Source organism: Antechinus flavipes, chromosome 1 (genome assembly GCF_016432865.1).
Source record: "Antechinus flavipes isolate AdamAnt ecotype Samford, QLD, Australia chromosome 1, AdamAnt_v2, whole genome shotgun sequence".
NCBI classification, from domain to species: domain Eukaryota; kingdom Metazoa; phylum Chordata; class Mammalia; order Dasyuromorphia; family Dasyuridae; genus Antechinus; species Antechinus flavipes.
The window spans coordinates 74,418,957-74,443,837 of record NC_067398.1 but is presented as its reverse complement, the minus strand read 5'-3'; the positions used below and the strand labels follow the sequence as shown (position 1 = coordinate 74,443,837).

Sequence of the window (24,881 nt, the reverse complement as noted above, 5' to 3'; positions counted from 1 at the left end):
AGGCCTTAGAAAATCACATATGTTTCAGATTTCTACAATGTGTTGCTCACTTTTGCTGAATTATTTTGTCTTCATCTTAATTTTTCTCTTAAAATTTTTACAAATAGTTTTTTAGGAGAACAGGGGAAAGAACAAAGCAGAAAGTCTGGGTGTTGTAAAAATAAAAGATGCTGATAAAATCTACAAAAATATATACATCATCAAGAATGGGAAATTAACTCAAAGGACCACTTTAAAGAAAATAGTTGTAATAACTCCAGTCTAATATTTTCAGCTAAAAATTAGACTTAAAATATCTGTTTATTCCAATAGTATCTCAAATACAAAGTATTAACAACCACATGGAAAAATATTCCAAATCACTAATAATAAGAAAAATAAATACAAATCAAAACACTCATAAGATTTTATCTCAACTTATGAATTAGAAAAGATGACAAAAGATGGCAATTGTCACTATTGGAGAGTGTAGAAAAATAGGCACATTAGTATATTGCTGGTGGAGCTGTGAGTCAATACAACCATCTTGGAAAACAATTTGGAATTATGCAAATAAAGTGACTAAAATGTCCATATCCTTTTAATTAAGTAATTCTATGCAGGCTTATACCTTAGCTCTTTTCTTTATTGCATGAAATGTGATGTCTCTGAAACAGCACAGGACCTGATTGTGGATAACAATCGCCCATAGCTTCCTCATTCAAAGGAACACAGATATACTGTATTAATTTTTGACTTCTCCAGACATTCAGAATTCAGGACTACATAAAACACAAAAGAAAATAGGAAGGAAACTCCAGATCACTGCAGCTGAGCCAATTTTACTTGTGTCTGCCTTAATTCATTATTCACTTCTGTATTCTTCTGAACACTGCATCACAAACTTAACTAAAATACAAAGGAAATGCAATACACAATATTTATAGAAGGACTTTTTGTGTTAGCAAAGTACTAGAAGTAAAGCAGATAGCCATTGGTTAAGGAATAACTAAACAAATTGTAACAAAAGAATGCTACAGAATATCATTGTTCTGTAAGAAATGATGAAAAAGTATAAGCAAAAACAGAAATATTAACTGAAGCAAAATGAAACAGATCCAAGAAAAAAATTTATATATACCATGATTAAGATGATGTAAAAGGAAAGAACAACAAAACTGTCAAAACTAAATGCTAAAAAGTAACAATGATTAAACTTCACACCAAAGAAGAAGTATAAGAAAAGATTTCTTCCTTCTTTTCAGATGTATGGTCTAGGGGTATGGAACATGTAATATAATTTCCTTTTTTTTTTTTTTTATTTATTTGTTTTGTTGAACTTTTAAATCTTCACCTTTCCAACTTCTTGTTAAAAGAGATAAATCTCTATTTGGGATTGAGGTAAGGGATAACAAAGGAAGTATAGATTATATAAAAAGTTATTAGTAAAATGTATGTGCATTTATATTATCATGAGTCTAATATGCATATGCCTGCTACAAATATGCTTTTATCCAAACCAGATATAGCTAGAGCCTTTAAGATTCATCTTGATTACATAATTCTGTGTTCCTCTGCCCTCATTCCTGTAGGTCACATAATAGAGAATACTAAACTTGGAGTCAGAAAATCTGAGTTCACTTAAAAACTTTGATTATGGACATGTTACAACCCTTAAATGATTGCTTTCCTACTTACAAAATTAAATAATTGCTTTATTCCCCAGAATAATTTTATTTTTCATTGTTCTATCCTCAGGACTTGTATGGAGCAGTCATTTGAATATATGCATATATATATTGAATATGTGATATAAATATATAGTGAATTAATTGAATAATTAATTAATTGCTCTACCTATTTTAAAGAGTTGTAAAGACCAAATGAGGTAATATAAAGCATCATATAACTTTAAATGCTCTATAAATATAAACTAATTTAGTTACCATAGAATACTGGTTCTATAACATACATAATTATTTTATCCTAATTAAAATGCTTCAAAAGATCTGTGAATATATATGTACACCTACATATATTCACAAATACATTCATATATTTTGTCCCATAACACCAAGAGCTCTAGGTGCATGTATATAGCTACACCTACGTACACACATTTATCTATCTATCTATGTATGTATCATTTAGATTCAAAGTTACAAGGAGCCAGGAACTGCTTTTTCCAGAAGAGAACATTGGCCAATTTGGTGAGGCAAGTAGCTGTCTAAATAACAACTGGAGCCAGATGCCAAAAGTGTTAACCTCATCCTCAAGACAGAAAATAAAAACAAAAACAACCCCCAAAACAACCCACAAATTAAACCCTCATGTCCTTGAGCCCCTTCCTGATTTCTCTAGAACTCTTACAGTAAGTAGTCATCCATTCTTTCAAGGAACTTGCATCTCATCAATGATTCTTTCCCATTTGCTTCCAAATACATTTAGATTTCCCTAATGCTTAGAAACAAAATAAACAAAAAAAGAAACTTTTCTTGAACTTTCTATCATATTCAAGGATTATCTCATCTTCCTCTTCCCTAGAAAACTTCTTAAAAGAAAATGCCTTTCTTCAATGTCTCAGTACTTACCTTTCTTTTTATCTTATACTTTATTCTTTCCCCATATCTTCTGAGATCCATGACTTGATCCTTGCTTGATCCTTGCTATTGCTTGCTTTTACTCCATCTCTCCACTCTGGGTATTTGTTGTCCTCTGCTATCTGGATCACTCTCCCTCATTTCAGCCCAACAGATTCCCAGCTTCCTTCAAACATCCATTCAAATCCCACCTCCTACCAAAAAAATCTTTCCCAATACCTGTTTATGCTAGTGCTTTCCCTCTATTGATTATCTCCAATTTATCCTTTATATATCTTATCTGAACATTGTTAGTTGTTTGTTGGTTCCTCCATTAGCTTGTGAGCCCCTTTAGAACAGTAACTCTCTTTTGCCTTTCTTTGTATTCCCAATTCTTAACAAAGTGCTGGTACATAACAGCTAAGCATTTGTTCAATTCTTGTTGCTTGATATACCTCAGTTTTCCCAATCGTAAAACAAATAGGTTGGATTAGCTGAGATCTATGATTCCTTCTAATCTAAGATCTTCTTTTCAATCTCTTCAACTCCTTGTAATCAATTACATCTATAGCATGCTACTGAAACTGATCTATCAAATACATCAGATTGACCAAACCTATCAATTATTCATTCTGGGTTTTTTGTTTGTTTTTTAGTCATCTTCTCTGAAAGTTTTGAGACTATTGCTACCCATCTTTTATTTGACATGATGCCAGAAGCATCACAATCTCTGGCTTCTCCTTTTATTTTTCTTAAACATTTCTATCTTATGACTCACTAGAACCTTAAATGTAATGTTTTTACTAAAGCACTAGCTTCTCTTTCTGATGTTGCTATTTTTGTCTGTAGCATCACCATTCACTATCTCCTGTATTTATGATTTTGAGATTCCTTTAACTAAACTTTCCCTCTTACATACCTTTTACATTTAAATTCTATTGATTTCACCTCCAAAAAATTTCTTGCATGCATCTCTTCCTCATTCCAACTATCACCACACTTATATAACTATCACACATTTGTATAGGGCCTCATTTTTACTTTCTTAGACTGTTGGAATATAAAATAAATAATTTCAGTAATTTATTCCAATGGATCTATTATCTAATAAATATTGGTATATTCTCCAACAATACAGATCACAAGTTTACCCTTCACATAGGACTCTTATCCATTCTCTCCTATATTCTTTCTCACCCAAAGGCAGGAGATCTAGCATTTTTTTTTTTTGGCATTGAATATATGTCAAAGAAGCACTAGGGGTATCTACTTGCTATTCCTTATTTTTGCTATGTGACCAGCCTTATCATTTTTTTCCAGGCAAACATCTAATGAAATCACTAACTTAAATTTAGTGGTAATTCCTGAAGGCGAAGGCAGCAGGTGGAGAGTCAAAAGAATCTGGAGAGCTAGTTGATGTGGAAATTGAAAATTTGCTTTTAAATTATGACCTAGAAACAGATTCACAATTTAGATAATTTTTTTTGCCAGAGGCTTGTAATGTCAAGGCCCTGGAAAACTTCAAAAGATTTTTCACTTCAATCTAAGACAATTTCAGTAGATTTGAGATAGAAAATGTCATCTGTATATGGAGAGAGAACTATGAAGACTGAATGTGATTAATATTTTTACCTTTTTTGTTTGTTTGCTTGCTTTTTCTTGTATGTTTTTCCTTTTTGGTCTGGTTTTTCTTGCACAGCATGACAAATATGTAAATATGTTTAAAAGTATTGTACATATATAACCTATATCAGATTGCTTGTTATTTTAGGGGTGGGGAGGGCAGGTGATAGGATGAATGAGAGGGGATTTGGAACACAAAGTCTTACAAAAATGAATGTTGGAAACTATTTTTGCATGTATTTGGAAAAATAAAATACTATTGAGGAAAAAAAAGATTTCTTTTTAAACTCATAGTCTGCCCCCCCCCCCACATTTTCCTGGGGGAAAACTACTTGACACTATTCATTTTGTTGATACCAATTCAATCACACAGAGAGTAGTTCACATAAAATGGAAAGTTCTATGGTAAAAGCAATGAAAATAAAACAGAACCCTTGGAAAATAAAAACCTTCCAAACAACACTCCTTCCCAAGGAATACATGATATTTCTTATCATTTAAAGTACAAATAGTCATAAATGCTCTTGTGATGTATACTTGCTTCCAATAGGAATTACGAGGGGCTCTTAGTTGTGATTCATCCTATAGTTCCTTATAGTTCCCAGCAGGCATTGCCAATTATTGCTTTCCATTATTGCTCCATCCTCTACAAAAAGTCTCACAGCAAAGATCTAGAGAAGACCAAAATCAAAGACAAAACTTACTATTTTTCAATGAAGCCTTAAACAAGAAAAGAATATGTTCTCTACTTGGCAGGAAACTCAGTTCTTCTTGTACCAGTCTGTGACACTAGACTAAGGACTTCTTCACCCTAAGGCTATTCTCCCTTTTCCTTCATTCTAGGCAGCCCCTGGCCTAATGTCTCCTGCTTGTTGTGGTTTGTTAAATGCTTCTCTCCTTATTCTCTTTATATAAATTAATTGGTCCTTCTTGGTCTCCTTTGCTGAATCTTCAGACCAGTCTCATTTTCTGTCTCACAAAGTCTCTGTCCTAAGACCTTTTCCCTCTAGTCTTCACAATGTCTCTATGATCTCATAGTCTCCAAGTTTAATTGCTTTTACAAAAACAATCCTCAAATCTATGTAGCCATCCCTAATTCTCCTTATAGCACCCAGTCACATATAACTGCCTGTCTACTGATGGATATCTGCCTCTCAATACCCTCAAAGCATTTAAAAATCAACATGTCTAAAAAAGTATTCATTATAATTTTTAATTATTTCATCCCTCCCATAAGTCTGCCCCTTCCTCAAACTTCCCTGTTTCCATTGAGGGCATCACCATCCTTGTAGTTATCTAGGTTCACAACCCTAGAATCACTCTTTCTCTTTCCTCAACCCTACTATAGCCAATCAATTGCCAAGTTTTCTTCAATACTATAAACTAAGTTCAAGATCTTAAATTCAATAAGCATTCCCATAAAATCCAACTAAAAAATTAATAAAGATCAAAATAATAAATTTTAAAAACATAAAATAAGAATAAAATACTATACAGCTCTTCCATCAATCAATCAGGAAGTACAAAACATTGTCTGACTTACTTTGTCTTTACATTTTGAGAAGCAGAACCTTACCCTTTTCTTAAAAGGCCTATATAGTTCCCTTCTAGCTAGTATATGGAAATAGAGAAAAGAGCCAGGGAGAAGGGAAGTTAGAATTAATAGACTCGCAGCAGGGGTCCTCAAATTATGGCTCGCGGGCCAGATGCGTCATCTGAAGACCTTTATCCCCCTCACCCAGGGCTTTGAAGTTTCTTTATTTAAAGGCCCACAAAACAAAGTTTTTGTTTTTACTATAGTCCGGCCCTCCAACAGTCTGAGGGACAGTGAACTGGCCCCCTATTTAAAAAGTTTGAGGATCCCTATAAAGGAACTTGCAGTGGGAGAAAGTGGGGACAATAGTTACACTCAAAAATTTGAAGACAGACCAATCATTCCTCCCAACAACAGCCTCACTTATTGTCTGTGTACCTCGTATCTGTCTTTCTTTCACTCACACTAAGTTTAGGCCCATATAACTTCCTGACTAGACTTGCAAAAATCTTTCAATTTTGTTGTTGTTGTTGTTGTTACCCACCACATCATTCTCTAATCAATTCCCCATATAGTTCTCAAAATCTTATTTTGGCAGTCTGAACATACAACTCCCATGCTCAAGAATCTCCAATGGCTTCCTATTGCCACTGGAATAAAATATAAACTCAACCTGAGTTTTTAATACTTTTCACAATTTGCACTCCCTTTTTTTACTCACTTCTTTCTACTTTCTTTCCCTCTACACTTGCCAAATTGACCTACTATTCTACAAATTCAGAATTCCATCCTCTGCTTGGTACCTTTTGCACAAAGGCATTCTTTAGTTTTCATCAAGGTTCTGTTCAGATATCACCATTCATAAGCTTTTCACGTTCTCCTAGTAATTAGTATCCCCTCCTACTCAAATAATCTTCTATTATATATTTTATTCCTCAGTAGAATATAAACTTCCTGAGTAAAGTACTATTACTTTTGTCCTTTTTGTCTGGGAACCTCAAAGTCTAGCATATTGTTCACAGTAAGCATTGTAATATATGCTTGTTTGATTGAATTGTTCTTTCAAACACATAAGGAGCACATCTGTTATGGTTTACCCATTTCAAGAGAGTCTCTGGCACCAACTTTCTGTCAAATAAGTGACTACAAATTATGATGTGTTTTTTCCTTTTGGTATGTGTTCAATTTGAATAAAACTTGTCTGATTCTTAATCTATCCTGTAAACCACTTTAATTTAACCCTAATACAGGTGGCATGTATTGCATAAACTCTTAATAATCAAGTACTAATTAAGCATTTCTGTGTCAGGTACTAGGGTCAGAAAATCTTCCTGCCTTCTGTGCCAAGTACTAGCATCAGAAAGATCTCCTTGCCTTCAAGAACCTTCTACTTTTGAGGGGGAGATAATGTCAAATTATATACAAAAGAAATATATAATAAAGGATACACCATTTAGTACCTGAAGGACAAAGGGAGGGAATCTGAAAGACTTCATGTAAAGTATGTGAACTAAGCCTTGAATGAAACTAGAAAATCTGAGAGATAGATATGTGGAGGGGAGTACACTAAAGATAAAGGACAGCTACTCTGAAAAAGACTAAGGGCCAAGATGATACAATGTTGAGTGTTGGGTACAGCAAGTTAGTCAGAAAGACTAAAATATATGAAGGAAAGCAATAAATTAAAAAGCTACAAAAGTAGATTGGGGCAGGTTGTAAAAAGCTTTATTAAATAATTTGTATTTTGCTCTAGAGATAATAGGGAACCATCAGAGTATAATGAAGACTATTTAGTAATTTATCATAATTGTAATACCTCAAGTCCAGAGTGATAAGAATTTGGATTACAGTTGTAGCCTTTTAAGTACAGAAAAGGAGTGAAATAGCAAAGGAGTAGATACCTTAGCAGGCTTGGTAATTCACTAAGTATATGGGATGAGGATAAACACCTCTGAAGCTGGGAATCTGGGAAACTAGAAAGATTAAGTGTATATATGGGATTATTCTAATAAGGTTAAGACTTTCAATAATTCCTGCTAGTTAATATCATCTGATGTAATGATAGTTACATAATTATGTAAAATAAGAAAGGTAGGAAGAAAATTGTGTTCCTCTGACTCCTTCAATATATGCATTTTCTCTGAGAATATCTTTTACATAGATGAAATGGGAATGGGTAAAGACTCAGGACTATCTAGCCATATTTTATGCGTAAATGTGAAAATTAAAATTATCGTATAAGTTGCTATAGATGAAGTAAAATGAGGTGCAATGTACTCTTATCACTAGACAACTTGATGGTGGAAGCTTTTGATCTTTGAAGAATGTAAGGTTTTAAGCAGAAGACAAGTTTCCATGTCTTCATTTATCTAATGGCTTTATAAATAGTAGATTAAGTTTGAAATTTGGCCAAATGCAATTTTGCTTGGGTCTTTCTTCAATTCACAGCTTTTCTGCAAGCTAAGGAGGACCCCTTCTTTCCTCACCTTCTTACCAGAGGACTGTTTGTGCAATTAGCCACTTAGTCAACAAGCATCATTAAGCATTGCCAAGTACTTGAGGATAAAAAAAAAAAAAATAGGGCCCCATCCATCAAGTGGTTTTTATTATAGGGAACACTGCACGCAAAAGACTATGTACAGGCACGATATAGTACAGTACAACTGGAAAGTTATTGGAGGTAAGGAATGTTTCAGAAGAGAACTCTTGTTAACTGTGAGATGGGAGCTGAGTCAGGAAGCCAAGGATGTTAAGAATGAGAAGAGAAATGAGAAAGATTCCAGGCCATAATCAGGAGATCCAGTACAATAGGCAACAATGACAGAGAGTTTTCTATTTAATGATAAAGATTCATAGGGAGAGTTTGACAACCAAGTAGAGAATGGCTAGAAATGGTGAATGAAGAGTCAGGGAGATCAATTAGAAGGTAATTCCAGGCAAGTAGAGACAAGAATCTATACTAAAGTGGTGACTCAGTGTTATTGTAGGCATGGCTTTAAAGCCAACACCTTTCAAATTTGATTTTGGAATTTGAAATGTGGTACTCTCAACTGAGTGAACATCTGACAAAGGAAAAAGTTTATTTTGCTCTAACAGCAAGAGTATACAGAGATTTGACATCTAGCTTCTCCAGAAACAACCCACCTTGTCTCCATCTGGAAATGGTATCTAGTCAGAAAGTCATCAGCAAGTTGTTTGATCTCAGGTACCCACCTGAAAAGGACCCATTCTAGGAGACTCTAGGATCTTTTATATCCTGCAAATAGAAAGCTACTTCAGGGAAGCCAGAATCAAGCAGGTTTTTTGGAGGGAGAAAACTTCATTAGCAAAGTCAGAAACTGTGTCAGGAAAATGTTAGCCCTGTTATACTATGTAAATGAAAAGAAGGGGAGTCATACATAAAATGGTGAAAAGATAAAGGTTTCATTAGGGGTTGGATATATTGAGAGAGGGGAGAGGAATTAAAGAAGACATTAAGATTGTGAACATGGGGGTGACTATAAAATAGGGGTACTCTGGACAGTAATCTGACTAAAAGGGGGTGAGGGAGCATTTGGAAAGATGGGAGGAAGATGAGTTCTATTTTGGATATATGATGTTTGAGATGTCTCCATTCAAAAGACTTAAGGAGGAGAACTCAAATGCTAGAGATATAGATTAGAGTTGGATAAATAAATCTAGGAAGCATTGAACCCCAAGGAGTTTTGTTACAACTACAAAAGATTTTTATCTATATATTCATTTGATCTCAAAGAGCACTGTTAAATTGTGATCCCCATTTTACAGACTAGGAAACTGCAGTTATAATTAGTCACTTGTAGCTCCTATTGTTCAATTGTGTCTGACTTTTCACTACATCATTTGGGGTTTTCTTGAAAAAAAAAATGCGGGAGTCCTTTGTCATTTCTTTCTCCTGCTCACTTGCCAGATGAGAAAACGGAGACAACAGAGTAAAATAACTTGTTCAGTCAGGGTCACACAAGCCAGTGTCTGAGGTAGCATTTGAACTCAGGTCTTCCGGACTCCAGCACTCTCCCATGGATGGTAATCTGTAGTAGTTTAAAGTGCGGTGTTTGTACATGCATGTGCAAAAGTGGGGAAGAGGTGGGGAAGCTGTCCAGATTTGGGGAGACCACAGACTGAGGTCCGCGTACAGTCAGGCCTTTCTGGCGCGGCCTCGGGCTGGAATCGAGGCCTGGAGTGGCCAGCTTCGGCCCAGCCACATCAAGTCTTAACTTTGCTCAGAGCCTTTTACCCTCAAGCCAAGCAGCCCCGTCCGGCTTGAAGGGCTCCCAGGTCAGAAGGCCTGAGTTCTAATGCAGCCTCCCGCCTTGCCTGGGGAATCTTGGACCCCTCAATTCGTAGCTCTGTGCCTAGGTTTCTTCCTCTACACAAAAAGGCTGCGAGATCTGAAGGAACCCAAGATCCTTTCTTGGTCAAGATTTATGACGCCGCGAACACTCTGGGCTGGTCACTAAACTCACTCCGGGGAAATCAAAGAAGCCTTCAGGGGGCAGTCGGGGTTCGGGCCAACGCACAGCGCCCACAAAAAGCGGCTTCTCAGACCATGCCCTCGGCTTCTTAACGCCCACATAGCGCTCCGAGGTTCTTGCTACCGGGGTACAGTCCTGAGACCTCGCCCCTCCTTAAGAGACCACGCCTTCCAACTAGGCCCCACCCCCTGGACCAGAGACTCCTCCCCTCTCCGGCGGCCCCCACTCTCGCTCCCGCTGAGCTCCCCCGCCTCTGCTCCCGTGCGGGCTCCCGCGGCGCTGATTGGTGTCGGGTCCGCTTCGGGCCCGCGTGCAGCCTCTGCTAGGGTTTTTAAAGAGTTTCCGTTGCCCGGAGACAGTAGCTTGTTGTTGACCCTGTGGGAGGCCACACTGCTTTTTCCTGCGTTCGCGCCCTGCTCCTCCCCCCCGCACGCTGCTCCTCTGTCTTTAGCCTCCCCTCTATCCCGGACTCGGACTACAATCCGCCGCCTCCACGTCTAGCCCAGCCGTCTCCCACGGACCCGAGGCCCCGGCCCAGAGCCTGAGAGTGGCAGGCGAAAGGTGCGAGGGGACGTGGCCCGGGGTCCAGGGGTGAGGGTGGGGCCGCGGGGTGAGCTTGCAGGGTAAATGAATTTTAAGGCCCGGCCCTCCCAGCTCCCAAGAATAATGAGCACCCGGAGCTGGGACCCTCGTTCATTCTGTCATTCCCTTGGCCGACAAAGTTTGTAGTGAGTCCTATCTTGTGCACACTTGCACGAACTTCCTGGGATTCGGAGCTGTAGAGGAACTCGGAGCTGAAGAATGTGGGCAGTTCCTTTGCCCACCTTTGGTGCCGCTGCTGCTGATTTTGTCCTTTGTTTTCGACGAGAACCGTGACATCAGAGAGGGGATGCTTGCAAGTGAATTGGATGGAAATGAGGGCTGTGCCAGGCATCTGTCTCACTTCTTCCCCTTCCCCCCCATCCTCCAGCCTTCGGAGGCCAGAGAGAGACCTGAAGCACTGGAGATGGCCCCAGCTGCAGTAGGACACGTCGGATTTATTAACTCCAGTCTTTAATAGGTCTCAGTTTGACGCCCATTCCAGTTTTAAGGCAGGGAAGAAATGAGGCAGAGAATGGCCTCTTTTGTCCTGTTAAAAAAAATAATCACTCCGAGAGGGGAAGACCCTTAAGGATTGGGGCCGAAACTGAAGCAATTGCTATATTATCTGGCTCTACCGGGCAAAGTGAGGCTAGTGACCTTGTACAACCGTCCCTCACTGAAATCCAATTCACCTGCAGGACATGGTATCTTGATGTCATGGTCCTTTTTGAGAAGAAAGGACTTGGAATCCTTATGAGCTCCACTGGGAACCCAACTGGAATTGGCCAATCATACAATATGATATTTTATGTTCTCTGTCACTTTCTCCCCCTCCTTCTTTTTCATTCATTCTCATTCTTCTTTCCCTTCCCTTTCCTCTGCCCTCACGGGGAATCATATCTTTACCTCTGCCCGAATGAATGTAAATTTTGATTACTGAAACCTTGCACGAATCTTTGGGGTTTACAGGCTAGATTTGTGTCTTAAGAACCATGTCTTAAAACTAAATCATTCTAACTCATTAATTGACCAATACTAGGATCCACACCAAGCCCCACTTGGTCACTGTTTCAGCTCTCATTGGATTGGCTCAGTTCTAACCTTTAATATAGAGGTCAGAAGAATTGTACTGGCTTTCTTAATTTAGTACACTAATTATCAGAAATAATTGTCTCAGTAAAATAACGTCATTGAGTAAGATAATTATAAGAATAAAGTTATAAATAACTTCATAATTATATTAAATATATATTTATATAAATAATTTAAATATAATTTTATATAATATGTAAATAATTAAAATATAAATATATATGCATATAAATAATTAAATTTATGTATTAAATAATAAAATCAAATTATAAAAATAAAGAATAAATAATTAATTTTGTTCTTTTAAAAATAATGTCTACAGATCTCAGCAATGAGAAACACAAGCAAGGACCTTACTCTGCCTACCAGTCGCTATGCTCCTTGTGGTAAGTCTGGCCATTTATCTTTGTAATAATTTCCAAGTAGAAAGTTAGAGATTGGGTTCTAAATTCCCATGACCTAATTGTGTGATATGTTAAGGGTAATAGCAATTCCTTGTTCCAAATGATGTGTTTGAGATTTTGCACCAAATAATGAGATTGATGTTGGACCAAATGTTGGAATTGTCATGTGAAGAATTCACATTGGCCATTCTCTTTGTCAAAAGGTTTATTTAAGAGTAGTTAAAGACGAATGAAGAAGTATAATAGACACTAGGAATCATAAATATGAAATAAAGTTGGGGGAGTCATATAATTAGCAAGGAAAGGGGTTTTAGCAATTAACAATGGAAAAGACAAGTTTCCTAGGGGAATTCACAATTAACCAGGAGAAAGCACTTAACTGCAGGCTAAATCCATAGAGGAATTTAGCACCCTAAAGGATTTAGTTAGCTATAAGGAGAAAGACACCAGGAAGCAAGAGTGGTGTGGTGGACTGACCCAAAAATAATTCAGCAAAGGTGGTGTGGGTCATGGACAGATTTACAGGGTAAATTTAATCTCAGGTGTTTGATATAACTTCAGTTTCTGGCTGGACTACAGGAAGGTCTACCCACAACCTCCATATAGGGTGGGTCTATAAACTTAAACTCATAGTGCCCTTCCCTGCTTCCCTCAGAAGTAATTTTGTCCGGATTTCAGACTTTCTCTGCCAACTCCCCCTAGTAACCCAGGACCTCAAATTGTAGTTTGAAATTGTAAATCTTTCATACATTTTCAGAAAGAAAAAACTCTAAAAGGGATTTGGGACATTTTATTTCAATATTATTATACACATGAGAAATGAAAAAAGAAACAGCAAATTTTATACAGTTGTCTTATATTAACAAAAGAAAAATGAGGTCATCTGAAGGTACAGTGATATACCAATGGTTGTTTGCTAGATCTTTAGTTTCTTTGATTTCTTTTCCCCAAAAGAATCATATTCCTAGGTCTGGAAAGGATCTTAGAGATAATACAGTATAACCTCCCCATTTTTCAACTGAGGAAACCCAAGTTTCAAAAAGACAAATCCACTATGGAGTAATGAAGTACTACTACCTTATTTCACAGATAGTGTCACTCAACTCCTGTACACCAGGCTTGATTGTACCATGCAGCCTTCTTTCCTATCATTTAACATATTTCTGTCCTTATATGTGATGTCCTGTTCCATCTTTATATGAAAATAGCTCACATTTGTATATAATTTGACAATTTACAAAGTGCTTTTCTCTTTTTGCTGAGGCAATTGAGGTTGTGACTTACCTAAGATCACACACCAGGAAGAATTAAGTGTCTATGGTTGGATTTGAACTCAGGTCCTCCTGATTTCAGGCAGGTGCTCTATCAACTGTGCCACTTAGCTGCCCCAAAATATCTAGTTTCCTTTTTGTTGTTATTTTTGTTTTTTTAAGGCATTTGGGGTCAAGTGACTTGCCTAACCTAGGGTCACACAGCTAGGAAGTGTTAAGTTAAATCTGTGACCAGAGACCAGATTTGAACTCAGGTCCTCCTGATTTCAGGATTGGTGCTCTATCCTTGTGCCACCTAGTTGCCCCCAAAGTGCTTTTCCCACAAGTACTCCATAAAATTGGGAGTACAAGTAGTTGTTTTTTGTTCTTTGTTCTCAAAGAAAACCATGACATGAGGTGATATCATGACATGCAAGTGAATTGGATTTAAGTGAGAGTGGGCTATGCAAGGTCACCAGTCTTACTTTCTCTTCTGGAGCCATCTGAGTCCAGTGGCAAGATATAGATCAGAAATGCAGATGGCCCTGGATGAAGTGGGACACCTTTGCCTTTTTAAGCTAAGATTTTTAACTGATCTCAGTTTTGACCAAGGCTGTACCCATTCAGTGATTAAGGTTAGGTACCAATTGAGGCAAAGAATCTCCTTTTTCAATAGTCAAAAAAAAAAAATCTAAAAAAAATAAATCTGGAAGGGGAAGACTCTCCAGGTTTCTAACACAAACATAAGTGACCCAAACAATGATCACTTGGGACTTGGTTTTGGTTTATTCTCAGTTTACAGATTAGGAAACTGAGCCTCAAGGAAATTTTAAGTGAATTGGCTATAGTTTCACAAATAGCTGAAACAGTGGACAATCATATATTATTTTAAATTTTTCATTTGAGCCTCATGAGAACCTGTGTGGTATTATATGCCACAAGCATTTATTAAACACCTGTTCTAATTTATATTCAAAGAAAGATAAAAGAGAGTCCCTGCTCTCAGATTTTAGTTACTATAAGTGGTAAAATGAAAGCTCATAGAGGTAAATGAAATTACCTGTATTCACATAGAACAGTTGATGTCTTATTTATCAGTTGCCATTCTTCTAACAATTATTGGACTTAAAGTGATAGTTAGCATCTGTTATTTCTAAGGAGGATAGAAAAAATAAAAGAACTGAATGGTTTCCTTTACTCTTTTCCCTAACTCTTAAATCCCTTTCTTTTGATACAAAGAGGAAAGAAAAAATAAGAGAAAGACTGATTGGAAGAAGAGTAAAGAAAAGAGGACAAGATGGAAGAAGTGATAGAGGAATTATAGAATGCATTCCGGAAGTTTTCTTTGGCCATCTTGCATCCATCTTTTATTTTCTTGAATAAAGAAAAAAAAATCATTATTTACAGGAAGCTTATATTCTTATAAAATGAGAGGGTTAGTCTATTTGTCTAAGAATCCTTCTAGCTCTAGAACTATGATTTCTCTGAAGAAAAAAAAATCTAAGAAATCTTTGACTTAACAAGCAACTTTAGTAGCCTACTGTAATTTTAGATGACTTCACTTTAAGCAATATTGTACCAAACTTGTTGATTTCCCTATTTAAATCTCTAGAAGATTTTATCAAGTGGCTTGAGAAAATGTGTTTAATAAATATTTCTTAAACTAGTAAAGAATATTTAGCAAATGTCTAATGGATAGAGATTTTTTTTATTATGTTCAGTGATAGTAGTGAATCATTTAAAGAGAGTATTCTAAAAATCTTAATGCATTTTTAGGCTGTAATAGTTACTAAATATTTCATTCTATGTTTGACAAAATACATACCATTGGTAAGTACATTACATAATTATAATGTGTATTAATTCAATTACACTCTTCTAGTTCCCCTTGTGGTCAATTGGGCTTAAAAACAAATTTAAAGTTACAGCTTGTTGGGGTGAAACAAAGTAAATCTACCTCTAATGAAATCCTTACTCTAGGCCTGATTAGAATGGTATTCATGAGCTAGCTATTTTCTGCATTTGAATTGATTTCTCCTTTTCTTTTTAAAAAACATACAAATTGGGAGGAAAGAGGAAAAGGCATTAACTTTCTAGGATTGGTTTTATTGCTTTCTCTAGAATCATCTCTTTAGAAATGACTTTTCACCTCACTAGAAAAATCCTTCTTGACTAGTTAAGTTTTGCCCTCTAACTACATTGTTTATAATAAACATATTGTCATGTTTGAGCGTGGACATTAACCACTGCAGTAAAATGCTCCTCTTTAATGAGAAGACAGATGGAATTTTCTGGCCTCTTTTGAAGAAACAGTCTCTCTAGCTTACAACAACATACTCAACAAGTGGTATTCATTCTTTTGCTTGAAGCCCTTCATTTAGGAGGAACCTATTAACTCTCAAGGCAGTCTATTGACTTTCTTTAGAAAATTTTTCCTTACATACACAAAAATTCTATACAACTAGTTTCTAGTCCTAGTTCCTAGTCCTAGACTTTGGGATCAAACAAAACAAGTATATTCTCTTTTTGAGGCGATAATTCTTCAAATACTTTGAATACTTCCAGAAAACTATTACTTCTCCCCTTAATTTGTCTCATAGAAAGCAACAATCTGCTGCCTCTCCCAACACATGATGCCAGTCAGAAACAACCTTCATTTTAATTCTTAGCTTTACTCCCTTTGTCCCTTCTGCCTTCTTTCCCCATCCCAACTAATCCTTCTGTTTGGCACAAAAAGACTTACCCAAATTGACTACTCAGAAATCACTCATAGAAAGCAGAATTATTTATTAGAATCTCGAGAAGTGGACCCCATCCTGGTCTGCGAGCAAAATTTCACAGTAGGATAGACCAGAGCCTTGAAAATGCTTACAGCTTTTATATATTTCAAAGAACCTCCAAAATCCCACCCTCTCTATGTTGTGATTGGTCAAATAAGTCTACTGTTCCCCTAGTTGGTCAGTGGAATGTAGTAGACAAAGTGATATACAGCGTCTTCAGCCCGTGGTCCCTTCTTTGGACAATGGAATGCACTCCAGGACTTATTTAAAATCACGTGACTGGGGCCTATAGTCTTGATCTATTTTAGCTAACAGTCTCTGATCAATATGTGCTTAATCTGTAAATTCTTTACCTTTTCCCACACACTTCCAATGACTACATTCAATCCAAAGGAAAAAAAAGTACATCCCTTAGCTAGAACTCCTATTTCTTTACGAATCTCTGAATTTTCATTTGTTAAATTAAAGTAATTCAGTTAATCAGTAAGTATTATGTACCCGCTATGTACCAAAGTAACTGCTGGGCACTGGGAATACAAGTACAAAGAAAAGCAATTAGTATTTATATTTTAATGAAAGATAAGATACCTATAAATACATACAAAATAACTATAGTTAATAATTATAATAGCTAACATTTATATAGTACCTATTATATGCCAATCATTGTGCCAAGAGATTTAAAAATTATTCTCTTGTTTGATCCTCATAAAAACCTCTGGAGATAGGTATTATTTTTTATTATCCCTATTTTATATTTGAGGAAATTGAGGCAAGCAGAGGTAAATGATTTGCCAGGCTAATACAGCTGGATTTGACCATTTAGCTGCAGACTTTTTTATGGATTAGAAAACTGAGGTTTAGAGAACAAAAGGTAGTTTGTCTCTTTGAGTTTGATCTTGAACAACTGGTAGGATTTCAAAAGATAAAAATGTTGACAGGAGGATATTCTGGTTTGAAAATATGAGAAAAAGCAGAAAATTTAAGGACTTTTTGAATGAGCAACAAATAGTTTCATTTTGGCTAAAACTTAGGGTAAGTGTAGAGGAATGGGAGGAAATATTAAGGCCTCCTGTATTTTAGAATTTTCTATTTAAATGTCCTTGAACTTTGAGTTTTTCAAATTTCTCATGGTTTATAGACCCAAATCTTCCAGGGATTTAAGAACAAATTAGCCAATTGAAAGAAACATTAAAGGTTATCTTAATACTTAACAGTTATTTGTCATTATAGATAAGACATTGTTTTTCAGGGATATATCTCATATATAATTTGTGGTTCAGTTGTATTCTGCTTTCATGGAGGAAAATCAGAAAAATTTGACAATAAGTCTAGGGGAAACCAAAATAATCATTTTTAAAGAACTTTAAAATTCCCTATATATTTGAAAATGAGGTGGAAGAAGATAGGTACATGATGCTTGTTATAGGGTGTAATTTATTTTACTTAAGTATTACAGTCAACGTTAAGATTTTAAAATTAGTAGTGCTACAGACTTAATTTGTAACTTTCCATTTCTTTTTGTTTTTTTAACTCAAGCAAACAACTATTAAATATCTACTCTTTGTAAGGGATTATGTAGGAATTAGGAATGTTAAAATAAAAATTAATTGATATTTCCTTTGTCTAGTTTGATGAATAAAATAGGTGTTCACAAACTATTATGTAAATTAAAACAAGAATAAATATGTGAGAAGTCATACAATTTCATGTAAGTTTAGCACCTACTAGCTGGAGTCACCTCAGAGACAATGCAGTACATTGTATAAACCAATATGAAACTAATTAGTAGATACCAATAATTACATTTATGTCTAATTTCAGTATTTTATTTGTAGATTGGTATTACCATCTTCCATTGAAAAGATCTGAGAAATCCTCAGAAATTGTACTTCCTCCAACATCCCAGATTCCAGGTCTGAGTGAACTTGCAGAACCACATAATGAGATTCCATTTGGCTCCAGAAGAAACTGGATAAAAGACACTGATTCAGAATACGTCAAACTTGCAAAACAAGGCGGCAGACCTGGTGAATAATTTCATGTGCTTTATTTTGTTTCCTTTTGGGGATTTTACTTTTTATAAATTTTGATAAGGAGACAATAAAAAGGGGAAATTGTTTTTAGTTAATTTCTTTAATATAAATGTTTGCATCTCTCAAAAAGTTTTAATTTGTATTTTGGGGAGGCAGTACAGAGCATTAAGTATGCTGTCAGAACCATATTGATTGACTTGAGAATTAATCTAAGTTTAGTATTTTTAATGAGATAGCATGGAATAGATATAGAATCTAAAAGACCTGGGTTCAAATTTCACTTCTGTTGATAAGCATGTGACCTTGGACAAGGTATGTTTCCCAGGCAATTCCCTAGGACTAATAAGTTAAAAAAAAAAAAAAATTTATTTCAAGTTTTGAATTCCAAATTCTATCCTTTCCCTCTTCCTGAGATGGAAAACAATCAGAGATAATTTATACATGTGCATTTATGTAAAACATTTTCATATTAGCCATTTTGTACAAGAACATTTGAATAAAAAAAAAAAAAGACAAGTAAAAAAAAACAGCATGCTTCAGTCTGTAGCCAATCAACATCATTTCTTTCTCTGGAAGTGGATAGTTTGCTTCATCATTAGTATACTTTGGGATTGTATTAGATCATTGTATTGCTGAGAAAAGTTAAGTTATTTATAGTTCTTTTTCAAATAATATTGCTGTTACTGTCTACAAAATTCCACTGATGTGTTCATTTCACTTTGCATCAGTTCATATAAGTCCTTCCAGGTTTTTCTGAAAATCATCTTGCTTGTCATTTCTTATAAAATGCTAATATTCCATCATATAGTACAGTTTGTTTAACCATTTCTCAATTGATGGACATCCCTTTGATTTCTAGTTTGAAATCTAGTTTGATTTCTGCTATAAATAATGTTGTACAAATAGATCCTTTCTCCTCTTTTTTGATGCTTTTGGGATATATCCCCCTGGGGTTGTTCTAAATCAAAGGAAGATTGGTGACCTGCCTCAATGGTGGAAATCTGACACTTGGATTTCAGTAGCTGACAAATCCTAGTTCCTTCCATTGTTTTTGAGAGTCTAATGAATGGCATCTAAAGTTGTTTGTAATTCATCTTGATATTTAAGTTAACATATACACACACATTATGTGTGTGTCCTCTGAATAGGATTATTATTGAGTGCTTTTAATGTAATCTTGTCAGTTTTATAAAGAAAATATTTTAAAGAAATTATTTTTATTGTTTTTATATCATATTCATTTACAATATAACCCATCCTTTCTTGCCCTACCACAGAGCCAAGCCTTATAACAGAAAACAAAAAAGAGGGGAAAAAAAAGTTTAACAACAACAAGTCAACATATCAATCAAGAACAAGAGTATTTATAGGTCCTCTAGCCCCCTTCAAAGAGAGAATATGCCATCCTGTACCTCTTCTTCAAAATCAAAACAATACTGTATAATTATAATAGAGTCCAAACCATAATTGAAAAGATTCCTTACCATTCTATGGCTGACAAAGAAATCATCTTGCCTCTGTTTATAGACTTTCAAGAAAGGGGAACAGACTACCTCATAAACAATTTATTCCACTTTTGGGTAGCTCTAATTGTTGGGAATTTCTTCCTAACATCAAATCTTTAATTTGCTTCTTTTAAAATTTCCACCCACTTATTGTTTCTGTTTTTGCTCTCTGGGGTCACATAGAACAACACTTCTTCCTTGCTTCTCCCAAGTCTTATTGTAATCAGGCTAAACATGTCCAACATCTTCCTTTGAGACTCAAATGTCGTGGACTTCAGACCCTTGGCTTTCAAAGCTGCTTCCTCTGGGTAATCTCCAGGTTTCCCACATCCTTCTTAAATTGAATTGAGGGCCTTACACTAAACACTATCCTTTTGTTGAAGCCAGTGTACACTGGGACCCTGAATCAGTCAATATTTATTACATGTCCCTTGTGCACCAGATACTGTCCATGTTGGGAGACACATGGAATGGCAAAAGTTGGTTTCTGCCTTTAAGGAAACTCACAGTCTGACAGGGGAAGCAACAGGCAAAAACTATATAGAAACAAGAAATTTATAAACTAAATTGCAAAGTCAACAAAAGGAAGGCCTTAGAAATAAGAAGGATCAGAAAAGGCTTCTTGCAGAAGGTGGGATTTTAGTTGGGCCTTAAAGGAATCTAGGACATGTAGATTAGGAGGCAGAACATTTCAATTAGTGACAATTCCCAGAATCAAGAGATAGAGTATCTTGTTTCAGGAACAGCAAAGAGGTCAGTGTCACTAGATCCCGGAATACATGGGTGAGTAAGAAGGCAGGACCAATGGAGGGTGCTTATAAAGGACCTTGAATACTAGAGAATTTAGAGCCTGGAGATAACAGTAAGCAATAGGGTTTATTGATTGGGGATAGGGATGGTGTAACATAGTAAGGAAGATTATTTTGGAGTGGAAGATTTTTTGGCAGGGTTACCAACCAGCAGGCTATTATAAAAGTCCAGATGTGAAACGAAGGGGACTTAGAGTTCTGGATGTCCAAAGAGGAAAGAGCTACATAGATGTTTTCAAAGTAGTAATGATAGAACTTGACAATTGATTGGATTATAGGGGGCTAGGTAAGAAAGTAAGGAGTCAAGGATGTCACCTAGGTTTTGAGCCTGAGAGGATACTGACCCTCCAAATAATCATAGGGAAGTTAAGAAGAGAGAGGGATTGTGGCAGCTAGATGGCAGAGTGGATAGAGCACCAGCCCTGAAATCAGAAGGACCGACTTGAGTTCAGTCTGGCCTCAGGCACTTAACACATCTTAACTGCGGGACCCTGGGCAAGTCACTTAACCCTAATTGCCCCAGCAAAAAAGAAGAGGAGAGGAGGAGGAGGGAGTGAAAGGAAAAATTTTTGATATTTTACTTTTTTCAATTTTTGACATTTTTAACTTTAAAATGTCTATAGTACACATTCAATTAAAAATGTCCAATAGGTTCCTAAAGATGTAAGATTAGAATTATCAGAGAAGATAGATCTAGATACATTGCTTTGAGAATCAAATAGATAACTGAATCCATGGGAGATGATGAAATTATTAGATAAGATAGTATATTAGGAAAGAAATTATTTGGTGGTGGTGGTGGTTATTTGTCCTTGTTCTTGAAGAGGACCAATGATACCAGGAAGTGGATGCCATGCCATGCAAGTAAATTGAATGTAAGTGAGAGAGGGCTTTGCAAGGTTACCTATCTCACTTTCCTCTCTAGAACCATCTGGGTCCAGGGACAAAATAGCAATCATCATATGACTGGAATTGGGCTTTGAATGCAGTGGGATACTTTGGCCTTTTTAAGCTTAGCCTTTTCCCAGGTTTTCAGGCTGTCTAAGGCAATGCCTCTTTAGTGATTAAGAGAGATAAGAAATGAAGCAAAAGAAAGACCTCTTTTTACCTAGACCAAAAAAAAAGTCATTCTGAGAGGGAGAAGAATCTTAGAATTTCTGGCCAGAATAGAAATAATTGCTATTTACACTATTCTGAGCCAACAAAATCCAAACTATGACCAAGTGAGACTTGGGATGGAACCTATTGATGACCAATTGGTGAAAGCCAGGGTGAATTGTGTGTAAGGCATGGTCCTTAATAGAAGAAATCTAACTTGTAAACCCCCAGATATCTTATGAGGATTAAAGGATCAAAATTTTCATTTTTTGGGCACCTGCAGGTAAGAATGTAATTCTATATTTGAAAAATGGAGAGGAGGGAAGGAAGGAAATTGGAATGGAAGGAAGAAGGGAAAAAAAGAAAGAAAGAGGGAAGGAGCATTGTCCAACAGGAACTGGCCATTTGGGTTCCTAGTGGGACAGCTACTATTGCTCACAGATTGCTGTCCTTTGTTCTTAAAAAGAACTGATGACATTCAGAAAAAGGACTATGGGGACCGAATGTGGATCACAACATAGTATTTTCACCTTTTGTTGTTGTTGTTTGCTTGCTTTTTGTTTTTCTTTTTGATCTGATTTTTCTTGTGCAGCATGATAAATGTGAAAATACGTAAAGAAGAATTGTACTTCATTTAACATATATTGGATTACTTACTGTCTAGGAGAGGGGATGGGGAGAAAGGAGGAAAAAAATTGGAATACAAGTTTTTACAAGGATGAATGCTGAAAACTCTTTGCTTATATTTAGAAAATAAAAAAGCTATTATTTAAAAAAAAACTGATGACATCAGGAAAGTAATATCATGACTTGCAAGTGAATTGAAATTGAGTGGCAAGAGATATATCAGGAAGATGAAAAATGGCCTGGATGTAGTTGGAAAAGTAAGCTCTTGGATGAAATTGATATTGGATGAAATTCCAACAAAAAAGACTGAAAAAGTGTGATCCTATAGATAAGAGGAGAACCAGTAGAGAAGAGTACATGAAAATGTAGAGAGAAGAGATTGCCAAAGAGAAGAGTTATCAGCAATGTCGAAAGCTGCAATGACAATTGATTATGGTCAGATGTACTTCAGAGTTCATAAAAGGGAAAGCAAAAATATTTCTGGGTTGTAGAGGACTGCAGATATTGGGGAACTTTGGAAAAGTATACTTGAAGCAAAGATACTTACAGCAGGGTGTTAACTCAGTGTGATTGATGAGTTTTCTACTTCACATATACTTAATATGGTGATGTAATGGTTCTACAGTTGGCGCATGCTGAGTGTGCTGTAGTGATATAATTGAACTAAGGTATACAAGGGCTGAGAGGACTTGATAAGCAGACTCGAGGCAGACCATATCTGATGAACTTCATAGGAATTATGTGTTTTTAATATCATAATGTTTCTAGACTTATATAAATTTCAACCATATCATAATGATGTGAATATTTTTATTTTATTTTTAAAATTTTTATTGTTATTATAGCTTTCTGTTTATAAAACATATGCATGGGTAATTTTTCAACATTGACCCTTGCAAAATTTTATAATTCCAAATTTTCTCCTCCTTCCCCTGTCCTAGATGGCAAGTAGTCCAATATGTCATATGAACATTTTTGAAGTGATCATATATTTACTTATGATCTGCCGGGGACCATATAAATAGTACAGATGAGTAAACAACTGTTATGGACCAGAACTCTAAACTTGAAACAAAGGATTGAAACAAGGTGCTAAGTCAGTAGAATTGATAGCGACAATGATTATTTAGCATGGTATTTAACAGTTTTCTAGTTCAGTACATGACTTAGTGTTTAGAGTTCTCCAAAATTCACACCTTGAAGAGAGCATATATAAGCTAGGATCCTCAACCAAGATTCAGTCCGGGAGATTAAGAAGCCAGAGAAGGCAGTCGAGGAGAACTAAGGAAGACAGAGAAGTGATGGCAGGCTGTTCTGTGGAGAACATTGAAACCAAGATCCAGAAGGCCTCCAGAAAAACTAGCCGAGCCCCCCAAGTAAAAGAGACAAGACTTTGAAAGAGATAATAAAGGATTTGGACTTTAATCCCTGGCTGCACTTGTGATTATTGAACTGAAAGAAAGGCTGCCCCCAGAAGCCCCCCAAGAAACCTGCTCCCAGAGAAGATTATATTTTAGAGAAGAATATTACAAACAACCCCATTGAGTTGGAGTAACTTCCCTAAATTCACATAGGTGATAACTGTGAGAGCTGAGGTTTGACCAATCATATTTTGCTTATTATTTTCCTTGTGCATTTTTGGACTACACATACTGGTAATTAGGCAAGATACCAGTTATTGAATGGTATTTCAGGGTTGAATAATATATAACAAGGGCTTTTTAAACTTTTCTCACTTTTGATCCCTTTTCACCCGAGAAAAAAATAGGCATACAAATCAAACATTTACTGATAATAAATCATAATTTTATTATTCCCCCAGATTCAATTATGAAACCCGTATGGGGTCACAAACTACAGTTTAAGAAGCTGAATTATATAACATAAGAGAAATGTACTTGGTTTAGCCAAATAAAACCGTATTGTTTTATATCTAGACATGTCTGACTAAAAAGCCTAAAAGAAAGTTTCTGAAATCTGTTTTAGGTACCATTATTTTGTTATTTTATTATTTCTTTGCATTTTATTATTCAATAATTATTTTGTGAGAAGTTTTTAAGAAAAATTAACATTAGGTGGTTTAAACCTCTGCTTTCTCATTAACTTTAAAATGGCTCAATATTTACTAAGATCTTAGAAATAAAAATATTTTCTATTAACCATTATCTGTTTCTTATGTAAAGATTTACACTAGGTTTTCTTTTAAATTTTCCCCAGCTTTTGATTTAACTTTTTCAGATTTGCAATTTGAATTGCTGAATTGAATAATCTGAAATTGATATAGTCAAAAGATGTGAGTATTTTTGAGGTTTCTTGGAACTGGCCCCTAGGTGGCATAGTGGATACAGTGTTGGCCCTCTTGTCAGGAAGAAAGTCTTAAGTTGTATTCTAGATATGTTGTCTGCTGTATTACATGGGCAAGCCACTTGGTATTTATCTGCCTCAGTTTCCTCATTTATAAAAGGGGGATGATAACATGCACCTTACATG

At 35.8% G+C, this 24,881-nt stretch overlaps 1 protein-coding gene across 2 annotated transcripts in view; it reads left to right on the top strand.

Annotated features, from left to right (window-relative positions):
* The window catches only part of C1H7orf57 (chromosome 1 C7orf57 homolog), a 44,657-nt gene that overhangs the window by 6,735 nt on the left and 13,041 nt on the right, over nucleotides 1-24,881 (top strand). Inside the window, exons 1-3 of one of the 2 annotated variants that reach the window (XM_051984435.1) lie at nucleotides 10,417-10,769; nucleotides 12,205-12,268; nucleotides 18,155-18,346. In XM_051984435.1, the coding sequence (XP_051840395.1) occupies nucleotides 12,214-12,268; nucleotides 18,155-18,346 (247 nt within the window). In that variant the 5' untranslated portion in view covers nucleotides 10,417-10,769; nucleotides 12,205-12,213. Of the gene's footprint in view, nucleotides 1-10,416; nucleotides 10,770-12,204; nucleotides 12,269-18,154; nucleotides 18,347-24,881 lie in introns of those variants that run through there. The other variant, XM_051984441.1, reaches the window with a different exon arrangement.